General features: G+C 40.5%; 2 protein-coding genes across 2 annotated transcripts; one reads left to right on the top strand and one right to left on the bottom strand.

Moving 5' to 3' along the window:
* Positions 1-583: 583 nt before the first annotated feature.
* On the top strand, positions 584-12,458 carry slc9a2 (solute carrier family 9 member 2). The gene is made up of 13 exons (XM_069154130.1): positions 584-1,098; positions 1,276-1,490; positions 1,585-1,833; positions 3,795-4,045; positions 4,154-4,371; positions 4,920-5,119; positions 5,695-5,784; positions 5,869-5,939; positions 7,554-7,721; positions 7,831-7,933; positions 9,955-10,071; positions 10,313-10,400; positions 11,367-12,458. The coding sequence occupies exons 1-13, from the start codon at positions 834-836 to the stop codon at positions 11,801-11,803; spliced, it is 2,472 nt and encodes an 823-aa protein (XP_069010231.1). The 5' UTR covers positions 584-833; the 3' UTR covers positions 11,804-12,458.
* On the bottom strand, positions 12,440-19,246 carry mfsd9 (major facilitator superfamily domain containing 9). The gene is made up of 6 exons (XM_069154131.1): positions 18,929-19,246; positions 17,586-17,673; positions 16,681-16,724; positions 15,388-15,517; positions 14,312-14,521; positions 12,440-14,230 (listed from the first exon to the last, which is right to left on the bottom strand). The coding sequence occupies exons 1-6, from the start codon at positions 19,013-19,015 to the stop codon at positions 13,368-13,370; spliced, it is 1,422 nt and encodes a 473-aa protein (XP_069010232.1). The 5' UTR covers positions 19,016-19,246; the 3' UTR covers positions 12,440-13,367.
* Between the last annotated feature and the right edge of the window lie 2,233 nt (positions 19,247-21,479).

Here is a 21,479-nt window from a genome sequence, read left to right as displayed (position 1 = left end):
ATAATTGCATACCAAGTTAAAGGTTTGACTCAAATATAACATCGTAATTATACGATAGAACAGGATATAGTGAGTCAAAATGATTAATAATCATTGTTATGAGAATTTTACCTGTTTTATCTGTTAAGACAAATTTAGAATGTTAAAAAAAAAGTAGTGCTTTTGTGTGATTTAATAATAATAATAAAATTTATTTGTATAGCACCTTTCATGCAGCTCAAGGTGCTTTACAGCAGAAAATTTAACAGAATAGAGCCATGGCTGTGCAGCCTTTCTGGTTTGTACCCTCTGTATTTACAAACGACTAAAAACTCTATGAAACTGTTTGATTTACAGGTGAAAGTTGAGACGAGTGTCGCTTGGGTAGCTGGTGTCGCCGAAACTCCTCAGTGGCTCCTGAATGGCGCGCGCGCGCGCACACACACACACACACACACACACACACACACACACACACACACACACACACCGTGTCCCACCCTTATTATCTGCTTCAGGTAACGCCCAATCAGAGCAGGGCTCGTGGCCGCACCCAGACAGTATCGGAACTCATGGACGCACCACAGGTAAAGCACACTTTGAAGGAAACTCATCCGGATGAAGAGCTCGGAAAGAAATCCCATTTTTGGCTCTACTTTTAGAGATTCAGTGAAGATGTTGGAGTGAGAACATGCAAGAAAATTACGATTTCTGAAGAGGAGCTGAGTTTGTTCTCTCCACAGATGTTCTTTGTTTTTGTTTGTGAAGTTGGATGGAGTGACTGAATCTTAACGACGTGGACATTCACATCGGTTTGGAACACTGTGCCATCGGGACTGCGAATTGTGCGCACAATGGATTTAAGCATAACGAGAAGAGCGGTAGTTTTGCTCTTTATTTGCACGACTTTCAGTCTTCTGTATGGATCCAAAGGAGAAGTCCCTCCTAAACCCGTCGTCGGTGTCACGATTTTGCCCCCGGTTAAGCCCGACAATGTACCCCAGGCCTATCCAGAAAGTGAAAAAGCGAGTTTACCAGTGTTTACAATGGATTATCCAAGAATACAGGTCCCCTTTGAGATCACCCTGTGGATGCTGCTGGCTTCATTCGCAAAGATTGGTGAGTAACAGTAACATATTTTCAAACAGGTGTGTTGGGATCCAAATCTAGGTGATTATTTTGTCAATGATAGCTTTTCATAGATAATAAATGCAAGCTCTTTCTTTTTAATTTTTTTTTTTTTATCTCCCCTCATACAGTTTTCAAACAAAAGTAATACTGTCCCTCTTCTTTCAGGTTTCCATGTGTACCACAAGATAACCATCTGGGTGCCAGAGTCGTGCCTTCTCATCAGCATTGGTCTGATCGTGGGTGCCATCATGCACTCAGTCCATGAGGAGCCCCCTGCTGTGCTCACCACCAATGTCTTCTTCCTCTACATGCTGCCCCCGATTGTCCTCGACTCGGGCTACTTCATGCCCACCAGGCCTTTCTTCGAGAACATCGGCACGGTCCGTCACAAATCAGGCCTGAATTACTTTTAGATAGATTCAACTTCCAGTTCTGACATAGAGACAGATTGAACATCTTGCTGTTTTTGTGCAGGTGCTGTGGTTTGCAGTGGTGGGTACCCTGTGGAACAGCGTCGGCATCGGCATGTCTCTGTTCGCCATATGTCAGATCGAGGCGTTCGGGGTGCAGGACATCAACCTCCAGGAGAACCTGCTGTTCGCCAGCATCATCTCGGCCGTGGACCCTGTGGCTGTGCTCAATGTGTTTGAGGATGTGTCGGTGAACGAGCAGCTCTACATCGTGGTGTTCGGGGAGTGCCTCTTCAATGATGCGGTCACTGTGGTGAGTTGGCTCTGGCAGAGGCTATCGAAGTCTGTTTCAATTTGTGCAGATTAGTGTCATTTTAAGACCTGATGGCACTCAGAGTTGCTCTTTACGCAAAGCTGAGACACGCTGGCCTGCTTTGGATGCTTCTCGGCTACTATTTATTATGAAAACATACTGTCGGGTGCCACTACAAACTTTCAGGGACTATGGGGAATATAGTTGTTTTATACAGGCCTAATATCAGTAATTTGCTGTATACATCACAATCATGCACTTTTACTTTATTATGGCGACCTCTGTCACCCCACCTACCATTTACAGCTCTGTTTGAGTCCTTTATGTTTCAACACTTCTAACACCTGAAACAGCAGCGCCTCTCTTGTGTTGTCTGAAGCTTTTCCATTCTTCTACTCTTAAAAGATTCAGCTCAGGTTTCATCAGATACTGTGTGATTTTGTTTTTCTCACTCTCCTCTCTTGGTTTGTGTGGATGTTTGAGAACATAATGTGTGGGAGAGAAACGTCTGCGCGCTGGCAAATTTACTGAACAGATAAATGACTCAAAAATGGAAGTGCGAGAATGTTAGAGACATGAAACATGTACCATTAATGATCTGTTTGTTCACATGCTGCCAAACCAGTTTCTGAGGTCACTGTTAAATTTGGTTGAATGGGAGGAGTTAATACACACACACACACACACACACACACACACACACACACACACACACACACACACACACACACACACACACACAAACAAACACATCATAGTCTGAAACTTGACTGAAGCGAGCTCCTCAAATTTCCCCCTTGTCTTCATCATATTGTGCTCAAACACACCGACCCGCCTACATAAACCGGCTCGTGGCATCGGTGTCGTGACTTGTTTTGTGTAGTACACAGTAGTCGGACTGCAAATTAAACCAGGGAACTGTTACCATTGTACTTCACCCACATATCTGCGTTAAATAGTTGGAAAAAGACCAGCCAGTTTCCTGTTTGTCTTGTTAAGATGTTTCCTGTCTTTGCTTGTCCCAGAACTGACAAGTCTCCTTTGAGTGAGTCTCGCTTCAGGTATTTATGCACATGTAGGAGTTTATCAAGATGCTGTGAAATTTCGCTCCCGCGTAGTAGAAAATTGCTATTAAACATGACGACCCTGTCTTGAAGCGGATTGGATATCATACTAAAAAGTGATAAAACTGTTCAAATGATAAAGCCAGCAGTTTTCCATAAATTGGTTATTTAAAAAAAAAAAATCCCACAAACAGATAAAAATGAACAATATGTTAATCTACAGATTTAAAAATGAAATAAAATCTGTAAACTTGAATTCAGTTTGGGACTACCGCAGTTTTTAATCTAATTTACGGCAGGATGATGTATGTGGGTTCAATCACTGCTACAACTATACTATTGTACTATGTTCATAGCAAGAAAGGAAAATATGCAATCTTGCGGCTGAAGGATGTGTTCTGTTTAATCAGTGATTGGCTGCACAGACAACACTTGTTGGTGGTTTTGATAGTTTTATGGAATTCATTGATAAGAGAAATATAGACTATCCTTTCAAATATGCTCGGTGTAGTGCATCTCGTCTTTGCCTGAGGTTTTCACATAATTTCCACTATGTACAATCTTCTGTCTCTCTTTGAATGTACTCAGAAAAAGGTGTTAGATCGTGTTAATGAATGTGTGCAGTTGGATGTATTCAGTCAGCATCAGTACCATTAAGGCGACATTAAAGAAAATGCTGAGTTCAGTCATCGTCAGCAGGATAACAAGAGAAAAAGGAAGAAAAGCGGTTTCTCTGCCAAATGCTTCTTTCCCTTGACTAATTCAAGGACTAATTATCAAACTGCAAACAGTGCAGGGTAAATATTTTTAATAAATCACTCTTATCTGGAACCGTGTCATCGCAGGCCACAGCCCCTGCCGCCAGCCGTGACCTCACATCTGTGTGCTTTGTTTTAGGTGTTGTACAACATGTTCAACTTTGTGGCGGATATGCCGGTGGTGGAGCCAGTGGATGTGTTCCTGGGAGTGGCGAGGTTCTTCGTGGTCGGGCTCGGTGGGATGGGCTTCGGCACCTTGTTTGGCTTTGTAGCCGCCTTCACCACAAGGTTCACCTCCAAGGTCAGAGAAATCGAGCCCCTCTTCATATTCATGTACAGCTACTTGGCCTATCTGGTGGCCGAGCTCTTTGCCATCTCATCCATCATGGCGTGAGTGGATTTAAATTGTTTTTTAACTCCAAATATTTGAATAGCAGACAGTTTAACCGCAGCAAAAATGCTCCATTAAAAACCAGCCGCGTTCATGTGTTCCCGCAGCATTGTGACCTGTGCCCTCACCATGAAATACTACGTAGAGGAAAACGTCTCCCAGCGTTCCTGCACAACCATCCGACACGTGGTCAAGATGCTCGGCTCCATCTCGGAGACCCTCATCTTCTTCTTCCTGGGGGTCGTCACCATAACAACAGAGCACGAGTGGAACTGGGGCTACATCCTCTGCACACTACTGTTTGCGTTTGTGTGGAGAGGTCTGGGTAAACAGAGGGCGGCGGGTATCTGAGTCATGTTAGAGCTCAGGGTTTGTTTGACTTGGATTTGTCACTAGATTGAAGATTCCTCGTGGAGTTCACTACTAGCACTGAGAAATGTTTTTTCCAGGTCTCACATTGCACATGCGCAATTGCCTATCTTCAGGAATACGAACAATACATTTAAACACTGAATGTGAAAAGAACTTTGCATGTTTACAAGAAAACTGTTGTAGCCATGAGCTGAGTCAAACTTAAAAGATGCCTTAATTGATTTTTGTTTGTACCATATATTTTTCTTCGCTGACAACATCTGCCTTTGGCTGCTAGAAGCGTGACTGAAAAGTACCAGTAGAGTTGCACCCCTAACACCAAAACAATGAGCTGAAAGATGCTAAAAAGCTTGTTAGAGCTAAAAATCAACTGCTGAGTTGGACGTTATTTCGCTGTTCAAATTACACACAGGCACTTGATTTATTGTTAACATGAAATATCCTTTAGTGCCGCTTTAAACTTGCTTAACAATAATATTTTTGACATTTCTCTACATGCAGGCATCTTGGTGCTGACTCAGATCATCAACCCTTTCCGCACCATCCCATTCAACTTGAAAGATCAGTTTGGTCTGGCCTATGGAGGCCTGCGAGGTGCAATTTCATTCGCCTTGGCCTTCACACTTCCTGATAATATTGGACGCAAGCAGCTCTTCGTCACTGCCACCATTGTCATTATCCTCTTCACTGTCTTTCTTCAGGTAAGAGAGAGTCCGTGTGGTTATATTTGCATTGTCTTTCTAGCTTGTATTAGTCTGCATATATAGCAGTGTTTTGGCATGGCAGTCAAATAAAATGTTACAAGCTTTTATTGAAGTCTGCACAGCAGTCAGAGGTCAGAGAAAACCAATAGTCTTGATATAGTCAGATAATAGTCAGATTGGTGGTCTGTGTTGTGTGCCATTGCCACATTTTTTTTTTTTTTTTTAAACAATTTTGGGTTTGGGATTTAGTGCTTTTGTCACAAGTCAGGTCGGGTTTAAGAACAGATCTGATCTATTACTGACTCTAAATTCTGCTTCTTAATTTCTAATCCATGGCACTTGCATAGTGGCACATCAAGTTCTGCACTGTTCCTTTAGAGATGAAATATAGATTTGTACCTGTTGTGTGACACATTATCTCTACCTACATGTTGTGCTGAGTATTTTTTTTTTTTTTATATCCAAAAAAACAAATTCCACCACCTCTGATTACATGGCCATCAAAGTAAAGTAATGTTCGTTTAAAACTCTTCTAATATTTTTCTCTGATGTTTCTTTCTTTGTCTTCTCAGGGCATCAGCATCCGACCTCTGATTGAGTTCATCAACGTCCGCAGAACCAACCGCAACCTCGACACAATCAATGTAGAGATTCACGGCCGGGTAAGACACAAGACTGCAGAGGGTACATGTAGTGGACAGTATGTTTCTGCACACAGTGGTAACAGCTCCTCCCTCTGCTCTCAGCTCATGGAGCACACCATAGCGGGCATAGAGGATCTCTGTGGACAGTGGAGCCACTTCTACTGGAAGGACAAGTAAGAACTTTCTCTTTTCTCGCTCTACTTATTGTGCTCAACAAAAAGTCGCCATGACAATATAATATGTTGTCAGTCAACAAACTGCACATATTTTTCACTGCATATCGAACATACTATCAACAAAACTAAAGAGGAAACGCCTGCAGTGGAACTGGAAGGGAAATGGTGGTTTTAATTTACCTGCTCTGAGTGTCCTCCTTTGAGGTTTTGTTTTACAATGCTATTGTTCACGTGGAGACTGTGTGGGAATGTTGACAGCTAATCAGACGTGGGTGTCATGTTCAGCTTGCGCAGTCAACAGTAGCTCTGATGTTTTTTTTCCCCCTAAAGCTCTAAAATGTTTTACTTAGAGATTTCCACATTTCTTCTTCTGACTGTTTTACATGCCAACCAGTTTCTATCTCACAGATGTTGTCAAAGTGAAATTTAATTCAAAGTTTTAGTTTCTTTGCATTGATGCAGCTTATTACAATATTTTAGTATTCACAAGAGTTAGTGATGCATAGTTACCTGCTACACACACTAACCGCTCCTGGTAAAATCATAGATCTCTGTGGCTACTCTATTCCTTCAGCTATGGTGTCTTTATAACTTTGAAATAATATTTATTTCATCATTCTTTTTACTTAAAATGTTAATATTTTTTGTCAGTCACGCCGAACCATGCCCAGCACTTCAAATGGTAAAGCTGGTGATACTATTGTTTTCTTATTGTCAAACAATCCATTTAAAATGCAAACAACTGTTTTTATAGATTAACTTCAGTAGAAATGAATGGGAGAGTGTGTAAGGCCAAATCCATCAATCCTTTAGACTTTAGGCAAGCAGATTCATAGTTTTGACTCTTAGTCCAACAGTCAATATTGTTGCAACAACTTAAATGTCCAAAAGAAAAGATCCGTTATGGGTTTTTTATTATTTATCCATATATCTCAAAATATTTCCACCTGTTTTTGTACATCCCTCTGAGCTTCTCTCTAAGGAAAAGGAAAACAACAAATATCCAACCTGTCTACTATAAAAAAAAAAAAGTTGTTCGTTGTACGGTCATTTTAGACAAATCCCTGTCTAAACCTCTAAACTTCTTCCTCGTACCAGTCACATGATTTCCATAACTGCATGTGTGCAGTAACAAAGTGAATTTACACATCACACTAACTATAACCAAAATCAAATTTTACTACTTGTTCTACCAAAATATGAACACAATTAACATTATGATAGCATTCTTATGTTTAAGTGGAAATCAACAAACAACAAACTTATTTCTAATATTCACAGACAGATTTGTCTCTTCCAGTGGGGCAGAGGGCCACAGACAGGTTACAAAAGTATTGAGAGATTGACAAATCTATTTTTTTTTTTTTTTATGATTATAAGAATTTTCTTTTATGCTGGCCGAGTCCTTTGCCCTGATAATCATTGTCTCAAACATCATGACTATTGACTAGTTTAAATCCAACTTGATGAAGTACAGTGTGTCACTGCTGTCATATTTTCTGACTGCATTGTAACTGCATACTAAGGTTTGAGGACATCAGATGGTGCTACAGCAAAAACCTGTATTTCACACAAACTTGATTGATGTAATCCTCTTTCTTCTTATGTCAGGTTCATGAAGTTCAACAATCGAATCCTGCGTAGGATCCTCATCAGAGACAGCCGGGCTGAGTCCAGTATTGTGTCGCTGTACAAGAAGCTCGAGCTGCAGAATGCAATGGAGCTCCTGGACAACATATCTGGAGACCTCAGCGCCGCTCCGTCCATCGTCTCTCTCTAGTATGAAACCTTAATTTTGTCTCTGGGTTACTCTGACCATCACACAACATCACTATTGTCTGTAACTTAACAAATTGTTTTCTGTTCAATATCTGATTTTGTTTTTTAGCGAGGAAAAGAAAAACTCTGCTAAACCTAAGAAGTTCATGGCTGCCGACCTGAGGAACATGCACAACATCCTGTCCAAGAACATGTACAAGATCAGGCAACGGGTGAGAGGATAATACTGTAGTTGTGTGTTCACCATGCTGCTTTTTTTCCTTCATCATATATATGGTGGACAGTTATCACAGATTTACTCACGATTTATTCCAGTATTGCACTTAAGTACAGTTGTGAGTCATTTGTATTTACCGTAGTTTGCATTTTCCCTTCACTACAGTTCAGAGGGTAATACTGTACTTTGTACTCCAGTACACTTATGTGATCTCACATAAAAACACAAAAAGCCAATGAAATACAATCTATTATTAAATATTAAACCAGTGGTTTATAACTTCTCACACAGGCTCATTTCAATAATTGTTTGAGGTACTTTGAAATAAAATTATTCAGGATTTTAGTTAAAAAAAAAAAATCCTACAAATATTTTAAAATCTTGGCAAGAAAAGTTAGTTTTTTCTTCTTCCGTGTCCCTTTAGTCATCTTATAACCCCTCATATTGACCATATGACCCCTCTGGAGGGTCCCTGACCCCTACAATATATATACAATATATATATAGATATCTATATATATCTATATATATATAGATATATATCTGATATATCTATATATATCAGTCACAGGATCCTTTTACAATAAAAAAATAAATATATTTTTACTTTTGATTCTTTAAATACATCCTGTTGATAACACTTCCGTACTTCAAATAAGTAGGATATTGAATGCAACCCTTTAACTTATATACTTTGACATTAATGAACTGGCACTTAAGTGAAGGATCTCAGTACTTCAATCACTGATGCAGCAGTTATCGCCACACCGCAAACATGAACTATACATAAAAGCTACAACCACTTTGCCCTTAATAGGCTCTGTGTGAGTCAGCAACTACTACCAGCTTTTATGCATTTGCATTTTAAATGTTGTTGTGGAAACGTTCAGCAGCTAGTGAAATGTAAAGTTGTGTTTGTTTTGCCTTAATTGGTTCACCATGGACAGCCAAAGTGTGATCCTGAAAATGTGTCCAACTTCTGACAATGAAGCCATTTGCAGCACTTAGAATTTTACATGAAAAGTCTGTAACAATTTCAAAAAAGCACAACACCAAATAATTTGACATAAAAATCTCAAGAATGTTTTTAATCAGCAAAGTGTTATTTTCATCCTGATGCGAGCCAAAAGAGAAATGTACTCATCGTAAATATCCGGGTTTGAAACTCTGAACGTGCTGTTTTGCATAGCCACAGGCTAATGTACTTTACATTAGTGACATGACGTCAACCTTTAGAAAGGCCCACAGAGACACTGTGATGTGTCGACAGATACGGAGCATGTGCTTCTGTGTCGGGTCGACACCTTACCTTATTATCTCAATGACTTCTCTTCTCAAGTCTTTCTTCACATATTTACAGTTCTGTCCTTCACGCAAACCCTGTGTCACCTACTGTGTTGTACATGAGCACCTCATGAGCCAAACTGGTGAAGCGTGACCTATTTAGACTGGTATCACTTTGAAATTATTAAACAACAAAGTGACTTGAAGTATTTTTTTTATGTACCTGACACTATATTAGATTAAAAAAAAAAGCGAATTGTAATACAGTGTCGACCTCTTAATAGACTGGAGGTTTTTGTTGTCATGAGGCCGCTCTCTAAAGAACAATGCCAACCTTTAGAGAGTTTGAAAGGCAGTTGTGTTTGTTTTAGGTCTGACTAATGGAGACAGTGTTGGGTTTGCTGTACCCACTGCTGAAATATGTTTTGAAGTTTGGGAAGTCCAAACATAGACACCTGTCCTTGTTGGTGAAACAGGTGTGGCCAGTTTTGGTTGAGTAATCTGAGCCTTTTAAAGAATGCGGTGTCCTCTCAAAGCAGTTAAATTGTCTATTTATCTGAACCTTTGTTGTCTCCAGGGGACATTAAGGTTGAAGTAATGTGGATTTATTAAAGTTACACCAATGCCAGGATGGAGGAATCTTTGATTTTAAATTGTTCATCAGCAGTCTATACTGTGCAGGCTGCTACTGTGTGTAACATTGTGTCTTGCGCCTTTTTTTTTTTTACTCAGACTGTGGCGTACACCAGTAAGCATGCTCTGCCCAACGACAGTCAAAACAGAGAGATTCTGATCAGACGACACAGCAGCATCCGTCGAAGCCTCCGACCTGGCAGCTTTCAGTCATCGGTAAGCAGGAAAACATGAACTGTGGCTGGTGTTTACTTCAGGTGTTCAATGAGTCTCGCTACTTACATTGTCAGACTCTCAGTTAAAAGTATTGTGGGTATGTCAAAGTCAAATTAAGCCTCGTGAGAAGCAGGTTAATTATCTCCTGACTCTACTGAGGTTAAAGTATTCCAAATCAAACATGAAGTTAAATGTCTTTATTCCATCTGTTTTCATTCAACTGCTTCATCGTTATTCTCAGATGGTGCCTAAATCGCACAAGTACTTCTCTCTTCCTGCTGGAAAGAGTCTGGACTCCAAATTTCCTCCTGTGATGCCGAGCACTGCAGGTAAGCTTCTGAAACACATACTATCCCTTTTGTTGGCTTCTTTAAAAGATGCTTGCGATATCTCACAGCCCTTTTCGGTCAAAGGAACTAACCCAGGTGTATCATACGATACTCAAACCGAAAACTTGGGTCTGCTGCTTTGGTTCAGACTGAATTATCTCAGCAACTACTGGATTGATTTCCAAGAAAATGATTACAAACATTTCTGTTCGTAGTGTAATGAGGCCTATGCTCTTCGGTGATGGGTGGTGCTAGATTGGATCAGTCGGATGGAAGCATGCTCTAAACTCTACGCAGCTGTGATTAGTTGTCTAACTGTGAATCAACTTGTCTCAAACCCTGTAACTAAACCCTAACCTTAACCTGTTCAATATGTAACAACCAATCACAGACAGGGCGTCCCTTCCACTGATCAAATCAATCACCAGTCTGTTGTGATCTGCTAACTTTTTGTCTCACTTACATATTGAGTAAAATATTTCAGGAATTGCCATCAGGTGAAGAAAAATTTACTTTGTCTATTTCTTGGAGAAAATACCTGTGAAATGAATTACATCATCCTTAGATGTACTTTGTGATGGGTATTAATAAGAAAATATTAGCATGCTAATGCACTAAACTAAGATGGTGAACATGGTAAATATGAGATTTGCTGAAAATCCCCATGTTAGCATTTTCACTGTGAGCGTGCAAGCATGCTGATGTTAGCATTTAACTCAAAGTTGCATCTGAGTCTTAAAAATGTCAGAACTGTAATCAGTTTGTACATTTTCCTACAAAATTCAACCTGACATTTGGCATCACTTTAAACTTTAAATAATGTTGCACAGTTGAGCAGGTTTAGGTCAAAATCTCTTTCCACTGATAAGATTGATAAGACCTTTAAGTGTTGTTAAAATGAGATGATTGCGTGATTCAGTTTCAATCAGTTCTTTATTATTTGTCTATTTTCTCCACCTGCCCCAGATGATCATGAGACCATGTCAGAGGTCGCCTATCCCTCTCGACGCTCTCGGTTCAGCAAGCCCTCTCGCTCCTCCTCCAGCGCCGCGATGCCTCTTCGCAGGCTGGACACTCTAAAAGAAGCTCCCTCTGTTGATGTTCTTAATGAGGACAGCAGTGAGAGCGGCAGGTCGGGCCACGGCGTGTCCAGAACAAACTCCTCCTACAGTGATTCTCGTGTTCCCGCTGCTCGTCGTCACCTAAACTCCTCTGCTGACAACAACAACAGCTCGCAGGATAACCTAAGAAATAACTATAATGAAGCAGAAGAGGAGGAAGAGGAGGAGCAGCGGCCGCAGCCTTCGTCTCCATCTCCATCTCCAGCCTGGGCTGCTGAACCCGGAGACAACGCAACTCGAAACCCTCTGCTCAGGCGGCCTCAGTGGAACCCGAACAAGTAAAAGTGATCTTGGGCTTTCAGCGGCAGCTGGACTGCGACAAACAGAGTCTCTGCAGATCTCTCCATACAACTGTAAGGTCAAGTATGTTAACACTGGAGGTGACAGAGGAGTCAGGCACATCAGAAGCACAGTCCACTAAATGAAGGTACTGTATATGAACTGTGGATCTATTTAAACTATTCATATGAATTAGATTTTAAATACTTTTCTATTTTCCTTTTTAAGAATTGAAAGGGATGTAAATAAAACTATTTTATTGTTTTTGTAATTTTTTTTGTTCCCTACATGTAAATATTCTAGTTTTCTGTGTTTTATTTCCTGTCATGTGTGACAGTTGTCCGATTGAGGATACAACTTTTGTATACAGGCCATTGGCGTGCAGCACAAAGAACTCGTGGGATGTACAGGGGACTTTTTGAATGTCTGTGACACTAATGGACCCTCTGGTCCACATTATTCTTTTTCCTTTTCTGAAATAATTTTTTTATGTCTTTGAAAGCTGTCATCAAGTATTCTGGTTTCCACCACATAAAGGGCCCATCGAAAGAAGAAGAGAATATTATTGTTGTATGTATTTATAGATACTGAAGCACTGATTTCAGTGTTTCATTTACAATTAAAAACACCAGAGACTCATAAAGATACAAACCGTTGTTTATTCCTTGCAACTTTTTGACATTATTCAGGCATGTGAGGATTCAGGCACATTTTCCTTCTTTTCCAGGTGGTGTTTGGTTTATTAAACAGCAGAGGTGCTCAGAACACAGTTGAAACAAAACTTAAAAAACAAAAAAACAAAACAGTGAATTACTTCTGTAAGTATACTTTTAAACATCTCTTAAGATAAATTAACAAATCTCTACAAATGTAAAATCTATGATTCAGAAACGTGAGCAAACCATCGCTTATACCACCACAGGAACCATTTCTGATGTAATGCTTTAGATGAAACGACTGGCATTGAGATAAAATGTGTAAAACTGACATCCAGAAGCACCACAATCTGCCTTGTTGTCCCGCACTCCAGTTTCCACACAGTTTCATTTCTTTTTGTCAATATGAATCTGAAGTCTCATGAGTATCACCTTTCTCTTCCTGTACTTTAGTGAAGCACTAGGGGTTCTTCAGTCTTGAAGTGTATCATCAGTAGACCTACATTAAGTAACTTAAAGGATTTTTGACTACGTAGTGGTTACAGAATTACATTAAAAACAAAGCGTACGTTGTTGCCAATCAAGTGGTCACAAGTGGTTTTGTGCCAAGACGAGGAGCATGTCTCTGATCGAACTTCAGCATATTGGGAAGCACATTCAACTCTGCAGCCTTGTCCTCATCTCAACGCTGCACTTGGTTTTTGACTCCGCTGTTCCTGAGAGAAGGACTGCAGCGCTGGTGGTCATGTGCCACTTTCACCCTGTGATGTCGTCACATCTACAAGTACGGAGGCATCCCGTTAAAAAACACGCTTGGGTGGGAAACACTGTTCCGACTCTGAGCCTGCTGCTCACCCTCCTGCAAATAAGAGCACTTTCCGAGTGGTGGATATTTATTGATTGAGTTACTGTCAGAGTTTGGCCGTCTTTGTCATGCCTCTCCTGTCCCATTTGGGGATTCTGATGAGCAGTAAACCAACAGCTGCTAGCGCCAGCAGCACCCCCAGACTGGGGGGGCCGCAGGGGCTGAACTCCTGGGCCAGACCAGAGAGAAGCGGGGCCAGGATTCGACCTACAGCTGTAACCGACTGCCCGGCTCCAATCAGAGTCCCGCTGGCCTGGACCCCTCCCCTCTGCAGCTCCAGGTCTGTGATGCATGTCCGTCCAATGGTGGTAGAAATTGCAAAGAAGGTGGAGGTGAGCAGCACCTGCCACACACTCGGCGCAGCAGCGTACAGGAAAATGAGTGAACAGGTGAGGATGGTGGAGTGAAGCAGCAGAGCAGGCATGTTGTTCCCGTAGAGCTGGGTGACCGGCCCCACAAGGAACCCGGCCAGGGCGCCCAGGGTGCTGCTGTAGCTGATCAGATAACCTGTCACCTTCGGTTTGAGTGAGAAACGCTCCTCCATGGCCAGAGAGAAGTTACTGTAGTAGAGCATGATGGCTATGGCCATCAGAAGACGCACCAGGAAGAGGTCCCACATGTCAGAGGAGGCCACCATGTGGATCTTGGAGCCCACGGAGGACAGCTGTCTCCAGGCAGGCTGGAGCAGAGACACCTCCCTCCACCTGAGACCACCACTTTTCTTCCCAGGAGCTCTGGAGTCTGGTTCAGTCTCTGCCGTCAACACCGGGTGGTCGCTATTTGCATGAGAACCATTGTGTACAGACTTACTAAAGTGGTTGTCACGACAACCTGTACTCCTGTTGTTACTGGAGTTAGTGCCATTACGGTGGGCAGGCGTCTCACTCCATGGAAGCATCCATACCAACCCTGGAAGGATAAACACGTTCAGATAAACATTTCAAAAATAGGATCTGTGAAATCAGTTAAATCTCTCAGTTTCTGACCTACCAGCATTTAGAAGGAAGATGGCTGCACAAGTAAAAGACGAGGTATAAAAGCCTCCTTCATGTTCAGTGAGGTAGCCGCCCACAACAGGACCCAGGATGAAGCCTGCGCTGGAGGCTGCATTAAAGTGTCCCATCACCAGAGGGCGCTCTGACTCCGACACCAGGTCAGACATCAGGGCTCTGCAGATGGACAGAGAGTGCTTGAACAGCCCTGAAACAGAAAACGCATTGACAATAAAAAAAAAAAAAAAAAAAAAAAAAAAGTGGCTTTTTGTCCAGGTCGCTCTCCTCTAAAGAAAAAAGATGAACATTTTGTTATTTAATGTTATTTAAATGAACCGCTACAGTTTTCTTCATTTTGTGTAATTTAACAGCCAGTTGTTTTTTTTTTTTTTATACAGATAGAGAATACATGTTAGTTCATTTCGCAAAAAATGCAAGTGAAGAAAATACAGGAGACAGGATGACTGTAGAAGATTTGGAGAAGAAAAAAAACTTTATTTAGAAACAATATACTTCTTTTATGCTATAAAAACTGTCCTGATAACAGCGGCTCTGTTGTCTTCATGTGTCCCAGGAAGCCATGACACTGTGACAATGAACCAACATGGCCACCCTGATACTAAAGAAGCTAGGTAGAATCATCTTTTTACCCCACTACATTTTCTGGCAGCTCTCGCAACAATCTTCTCTCCAGGTTAATTTTACATTGCTGAATTATAAAAAATAAAATAGAACTAGCTCCACCTGGACCGGCTATAGCAGTAAAATGCTACCTCTATAATAATTCACCAGTAATTATGCAATAATTTAGTATGTTAAGACTGAGCATTTGTTCAGGGATCAAAACACCCTGAGTGCAGTAAACACAGCAGATTATGTGAAAAACTGTAACACTGACTGCAGTCTTAACCTGTACTTCCAAGATAAATCCCCCTTCTCAAAGTCAGGTATACACTGCAGACTTCCGTATATCTGTGAAACATTGTTAATCCTCTCTGGGACCAAAAAAACCCTTCATCCAGCCCTTTTGGGCTTGGAGGTTGCCACATGTCCTTTCGCAGCCATCCACCTTACCTACAGGAATCCGTGCGAGGACAAACAAAGCGATGCTGGTGGACATCCCCAGAAGGCCGTAGCCTAAAGCACTCAGCAGTAGACAGGTCAGCAGAGAGTACCGCCGTCCCACCACATCACTCCAGCTACCCTGCCAGTCACACAGAGGAGACCACACACAATCAGAAACCGAAAATAAAATACATTTGCCATTATCTAAAAGATGTTCAGAGATGAGATTACAGATATTTCTGTATTCCTACAAACATCTGTAAAGGTTTCATTGCTAAATTTCCCACTTATTCATTGATCTAACACAAAAGACAAAACAAGTGGAGACAAACAAAGAAAAGCAGAAGCCTGACAGATTTTGAGAGAAGAAAAACTATTTTTCTTTTTGGTTTTATGTTGAAAGTATATGAATGTTAATCTGAAAGTTTAGATGACTCCAAAAATGAAGTAAATATTCAAAAACCCTGCATTTTCTTTTTACAGATCTCAGGGTCTTATACAAGCCTTTATTAGATTCTCGCCCTCTTTCTCTTTCACACACACAACCATCTGATGAAATAATGAAATAATGAAATTTGGGCCAATTGAGTTTGCCGTGTTCATGATGTACCCGGGTGGGATTTTCATAGTGACCCAGCTGTTGACGTATCCCTACATTTATCAGGATCGAGCCGGTCTGCATACAGGAACCAACAGATGACTCCTTATCCTTTTAATTTGTCGCATGACCCTCGAGAATTAAACCAATTTCAGGAGCTCTGTGAGGCAGGAAAAAGATTTGGAAAGCTGAGATTCAAACTTCAGATGACACGCCGACCGTTGAGAGGACTTTGGGTTCTGAATCATCGAGGCTTTGATTTGTCATCGTGCCAACCAAAGTTTTGTTCATTGATAGAGCAAAGGCTTCCCAGTGTCTGGTCATGGGTGTGTCAAATGGTGCAAAAATGGTAAAAAAAATTTTTTTTAAAAATAAGTGAATGTGCAACTGTGGCTAACTACGAGTAGCTTATGTGTGTTATGTGTCTGTGAGTGTGTGTGTGTGTGTGTGTGTGTGTGTGTGTGTGTGTGTGTGTGTGTGTGTGTGTGTGTGAAAGTGTGGAGACTGGGTGCATTGTGTGACCACATTTGACCTAAAACAGCCAGTGTTTATTGTTTTCATGAAATACCAGGGATGACATGGAATGCAGCCATTTTGACCAACTTAGTGGGAGTGTGTCTTATCAAGCAGGAGAGACTGAACAGGGGGTTGAACATGGACACAACGTTCATATTTTGTCAGAGAGAAACAAAGTCAATACTTACAACTATCGTGCTTGAGAAAAGCTGCAAGATCCCATATGTAGAACCTATAACAGTTTAATGTTTGCTTTATTTCATGTTTGAAATATAAAGCACATGCAATGTGTGTTCACATCCACTGAACCTAATGTTAAGATGATACTGACTATAGAGACTATTTTATTCCTTAAACAACACAAAATGCTAAAATATAGTTAAAATCTAACTTCATTCCAGTAAAGTGTAACTAGACAAATAACAACAATTACAGCACAGGATAATGGGGCGTTATTGCTTGTCATTCTCAGAGAATAATTATTTTTACAATCAATAAATCTCTTCATCACTTCCTAGTGAAATTGAGCTGAAATTTCAAATTGCCGTGCTTGTCCAACCAGGAGTCTAAATATATGGTGGGCCAAACAGCAGAGGAAACTCATGCATAAAAAAAACAACAACCAAGCAAACAAAGGAAACAGCCATATAAAGTCAGTTAGTTCCATTTAGTTCTGTATAACTTGTATCTTTTTTTGTATTTGGTTGTGTTTTGTGTATCCGAAGCACATTTTTGCTTGAATAATGGCTTTAATGACTTTTTTTGTCAACAGATTAATTAATGTGTATACACATTATTAATCACGTTCGTTAATAAAAAAGACAAATATCTGCTCCATCAATTTGATCCTTCTTTAAAAATTCCACCGCGAATCCGACAACGTGTTTAGTGCAGTTCTGAATCATAGGATTATGTTCTTTTAACACCGGCTACTGTCCAATTATTTGGTTATTTTAAAAAAAAACTTTTATGTCTTGTCAGCTTGCAGACTAATTATCCGTTAACTAACTGTTATGTCACTCTGAGGGCTGACTCCTCAGTACATCAGCGACATAACTTAAATAGATTACTACATATTATGGACACAACTTACCTACAATACCAGCCACAGTGGGACTTGCTCCAAGAGCCTTCACATGATGGCTCAGCAGCGGGATGATCATGCTCACCCCAAACAAGTCCTACAGAAAACAACAAGGGACGTGAGTGGGGAGAGGGAATGAGCCCAAAAGATTTGATCACATATACCATACATATTGTAAAACCGGTGTCCAGTCATCAGCACAGACAGTTTAGAGGATGGATTCAGCTGCAAAAGAAAGTCATCGCTCATCCTGTTTTTCTACATTGTTGAGATCAGAGCAGGTCTTGCCAAAGTCTTGATTGAAGTCACACAGCAGCTCATACAGTGTTCTAACACAACCTATTAGAGAAATTGCTTAACCTTCAGCAGCACTACTGCCCCAGCAGTTTGTGTCTTCTCGCTGTGCCAAAAAAACCTGAGCTACTTATTCCTTTAGTCACTTTTAATTAAGATGACTGTTTCACCAGCTACGCAGGCTGAAATGTAAAATGAGTTCTCTGAAGCATGACTGTAGGTCAGCTCTTATAACACTACGAATATTTCTATTTTGTAACATGTACCTATCAGTTATATTCCCTATAATATAATTCAACAGGTTTCAGCATGTCCTTAAATTCAAGGAAGTACCAGTCCACTTTACAACATATTGTACTGACAGTGGTGCTTTGAAGAGGCGACACTCAATACACTCAGTGTTAAAACAAACTTCCTCCGGCTTTTTACAAGCTACACACCTCATTTGTACATTAGATGATAGGAGTTGTGTGTGTGAGCTATCTTCCAAGAGAAATTTTGAAATACTACTATAGTGCTGTGTCAATAATCGTATCTGCTGAGTCTATACTGGCCTTGTACTTAAGTACATTCACGTCCTGTTGTCCATGCTCTCAGAAAAGGTTTTAAAATCCAAAAAAAACCTCTCCATTGTACAGCAGCTGTGCATCTGCTGATTTAGAGTAAGATTTAACACATTTTAGGGGATGCAAAGTTTACTAACGTCCAGGAGGGTTATTACCTCTCTGCAGGTAAGTATGCCAGGCATTAAAAGGTCAGTGTGACCGTCACACTGACCTTTTAAACCTATGATAATAGTACATTTCTTAGATTATTTTTTTTAACTTGATTTTTTTCAATTTGACTTTTATTTTTTTACTGTTACATTTTAAGCATCTGCTTACACCTTGAAAATAACTGCAATTTTTTTTTTTTGCAAAAGAAAAATAACCATGCGAAATTATTATTTTTTTTACATGATTTAAATTGCACGAGTTATGAAAGCCTGTCTCCATAACAATGCACAGCTCGCTGGGACAGCTGAAAGGACAACTGCTAAGTCTCAGGTATTTACTCACCAGGAAGCCCACCACGTAGATACACTGAATAATCCTCGTCCTTCCTCTCGGTTTCAGAAATAAAGTGCTCCATTTATGGTTGTTCATCCTCCCGCTGTACCTGCACGGTATCTACCAAAACGGAAACGCTCATCTGCTCTACTGTAAACGACCAAAACACAAAACTCACGTCCTCGTCCCGCCGGTGCTCTGACGAAGCAGAGGGTGGGGTCAAACTGAGGGGTTTAATCTGTGTGCAAAAACAGGGACGTCGTGGAAACTGGCGGATTTAATGGAAAAGTATAAAACATACATCCTGGGATCATTTCAAATGTCCGGGTCAAGGTTTATTAACCGGTCGTTGAACAGTTGCGTTGTCTGGTTTGATTCCCCCCCATCGCTGCTGTGAATGATGGTATCGTCCACTGACGTCACAGGCTGGACGGCGTATTGTCTTTTAAACTTTATATTGACAACAGCATGAGCCTTTTTTTTTATCGTTTGTACTTGCAGTAAGGCTCTAATTTATTTAATATTCATTATACTTTAAGTTAAATATATTGTATTGTACATACGCCTACGTATAATTAATGCAAATATGTTATAGGACACTATAGTGTTGAAAATGTTAGCCTATTATCATTCTCCCCAACTTATTACAGTAACTAGCAACATGGCTCTTTATATTGACTTCACATACAATATTATTAACAATTTCCCAGGATGTTTTCTGTGATCTTAACAGGTTTACATATTATGTGAGACGGGGTTACTTGTCCACCACCTGCTGGGGTATCTGGAGAATTACAACAGGCACACTCCAAAGAAAGAAAAGACATTTTTACTCTTAATTGCAGCAGTGCTCTCAAGAATATAATGGCCTACATATACATATACATTTATAAAAAAATAAGTTTTAAGAATCACTAAAAATGTAGGCATATTTAATGAAACTTAGTAAAAAAGTAATTTCGTATATTAAAAAGTAATTTAGTATATTTTTTGTCTTGCCTGTTTTATTATGATCCTTATCTACGACACTGACCATCGCAGTTCTGATAATGAACACACGGTGGCGCAATAGAAAAAGCATAAATTTCCAAGTCATGCAAAGCAGGTGTGTAGAACAGGAAGACAAACCTCAGTTTCTGTGAGGCAGGAGACGTGTTTAAATTGAATTGCTGAATGGAAAAAAATATACGTGATTGAATATTGACTTTGCTGGTATCTTCCTGCGTTAAGGTGAGTATGTGCATGCCGAAGGGGGAATAAATTGGTAGATACATCCAGTGGACATTCATTTATTTTTTTAGCCCAGAACACTCACTTTACCCCTCAGAGGCTTGTTTGGCTGAAAGTCACCACACCCAATGATTCTCAAATGTCCTTTTGCCACACTGATAGAAACTGAGAATGACAGTTAGGACCATCTGCCCATGAACTTGAGTGTATGGGAAAGTAGGCTACCACTACTATAGCTACAGCTTGTAGGCCTACTGGTCCAAATATATGACCTGTAAACATATTTGACAATGTGTGATGGTATTTTAGATGAGAGGGCTTACTCCTATAATCAGATAAAACTGAAGTTAAAGGGGTAGATTGGAAACGTTAATTATTGGCCTCGAAGCCATCAAGCTGTTACTAAAATATAATTTTTCTTTAATTGGGTTTTAGACAAGACCTGTGATACCAGACACACTCTACTGAGCAGTGGATGTGGGTGGAGTCCCTCTGGCTGGGGGGGTCGGGGTGTGTGTGTGTGGGGGGGGAGTGTCACATCAGTGTGTAAATTAGACATAAAGGTTCATTGCTAAATACTCCTCTTAGATGCTAATAAACCAGGTTCCCCTCAACTCACGCTGCCGATGACTGACCGCAAACCCAAATTTAGTAAAACATTTATTGTTGGAAGATAAATCATAATTTGCACAGGTTAAAAAAAAAATGACCATATGTGGAACAGGTTAAAATTTGCCTTTTTTTGTTTGTTTTTTGGGTCAAAAACATAATTGTTTTTAATGCCACAGAGACTTTTTACACTGACAAGCTAATTCATATATGATAAGTTTTTTGAGTTCCATATTCAGTACTTGCTAGTACATTTTTCAACATTGTTGTTTTTGTGTAAGTTTGTGTGACTTCCTCTGAGATAGTGTCATAAAAATTAGTGTTACATATAAAGATTGTTTATAAGACTTCATTTAAAGTATATAATCTGTGGTGTCTGATACAACTAAAAATCCCAGAGAAGTTCCATGAAAGGCTTCATTTACAGTAATATCCAGCACCCTCTTTACGGGAAATGATAGCTACTGCTGCGTGCGTGTGTTTATGTGCATGTTGTCCTGGTGGGGCAAAGGTTTTCCAGGCAGGGTTTTGTGGGATACTTTACTCCTCTTCTGTCCTTTCAGTCTCACCCTGCCCGAACATTCCCGTGCCAACACTGGGCGTCCAGTTGCCGCTGGTTATTTATGCATTGATCCCCTCCCTTCACACTCCCCACATGCTCCACACACTCAGCTCCACAGTGAAGCGGAGCAGCCGCCTTCAGTCAGACACCAAAAATAGC

Source organism: Embiotoca jacksoni, unplaced genomic scaffold, assembly GCF_022577435.1.
Source record: "Embiotoca jacksoni isolate LCO1_2020_lvr unplaced genomic scaffold, fEmbJac1.0.p SCAF_2, whole genome shotgun sequence".
Classification (NCBI taxonomy): Eukaryota; Metazoa; Chordata; class Actinopteri; family Embiotocidae; genus Embiotoca; species Embiotoca jacksoni.
This window is presented reverse-complemented; position numbering and strand designations above follow the sequence as displayed.

Excerpts from the sequence above, each read along its gene's own strand:
- slc9a2 (XM_069154130.1), top strand. The coding sequence starts at position 834 with ATGGATTTAAGCATAACGAGAAGAGCGGTAGTTTTGCTCTTTATTTGC. Across the intron at positions 5,785-5,868 it reads ATGTAGAGATTCACGGCCGG|CTCATGGAGCACACCATAGC; the intron begins GTAAGACACAAG and ends CTCTGCTCTCAG. Across the intron at positions 10,401-11,366 it reads TGTGATGCCGAGCACTGCAG|ATGATCATGAGACCATGTCA; the intron begins GTAAGCTTCTGA and ends CACCTGCCCCAG.
- mfsd9 (XM_069154131.1), bottom strand. The coding sequence starts at position 19,015 with ATGAACAACCATAAATGGAGCACTTTATTTCTGAAACCGAGAGGAAGG. Across the intron at positions 17,674-18,928 it reads TCTACGTGGTGGGCTTCCTG|GACTTGTTTGGGGTGAGCAT; the intron begins GTGAGTAAATAC and ends TGTTTTCTGTAG. Across the intron at positions 14,522-15,387 it reads CCTCGCACGGATTCCTGTAG|GGCTGTTCAAGCACTCTCTG; the intron begins GTAAGGTGGATG and ends TTTCTGTTTCAG.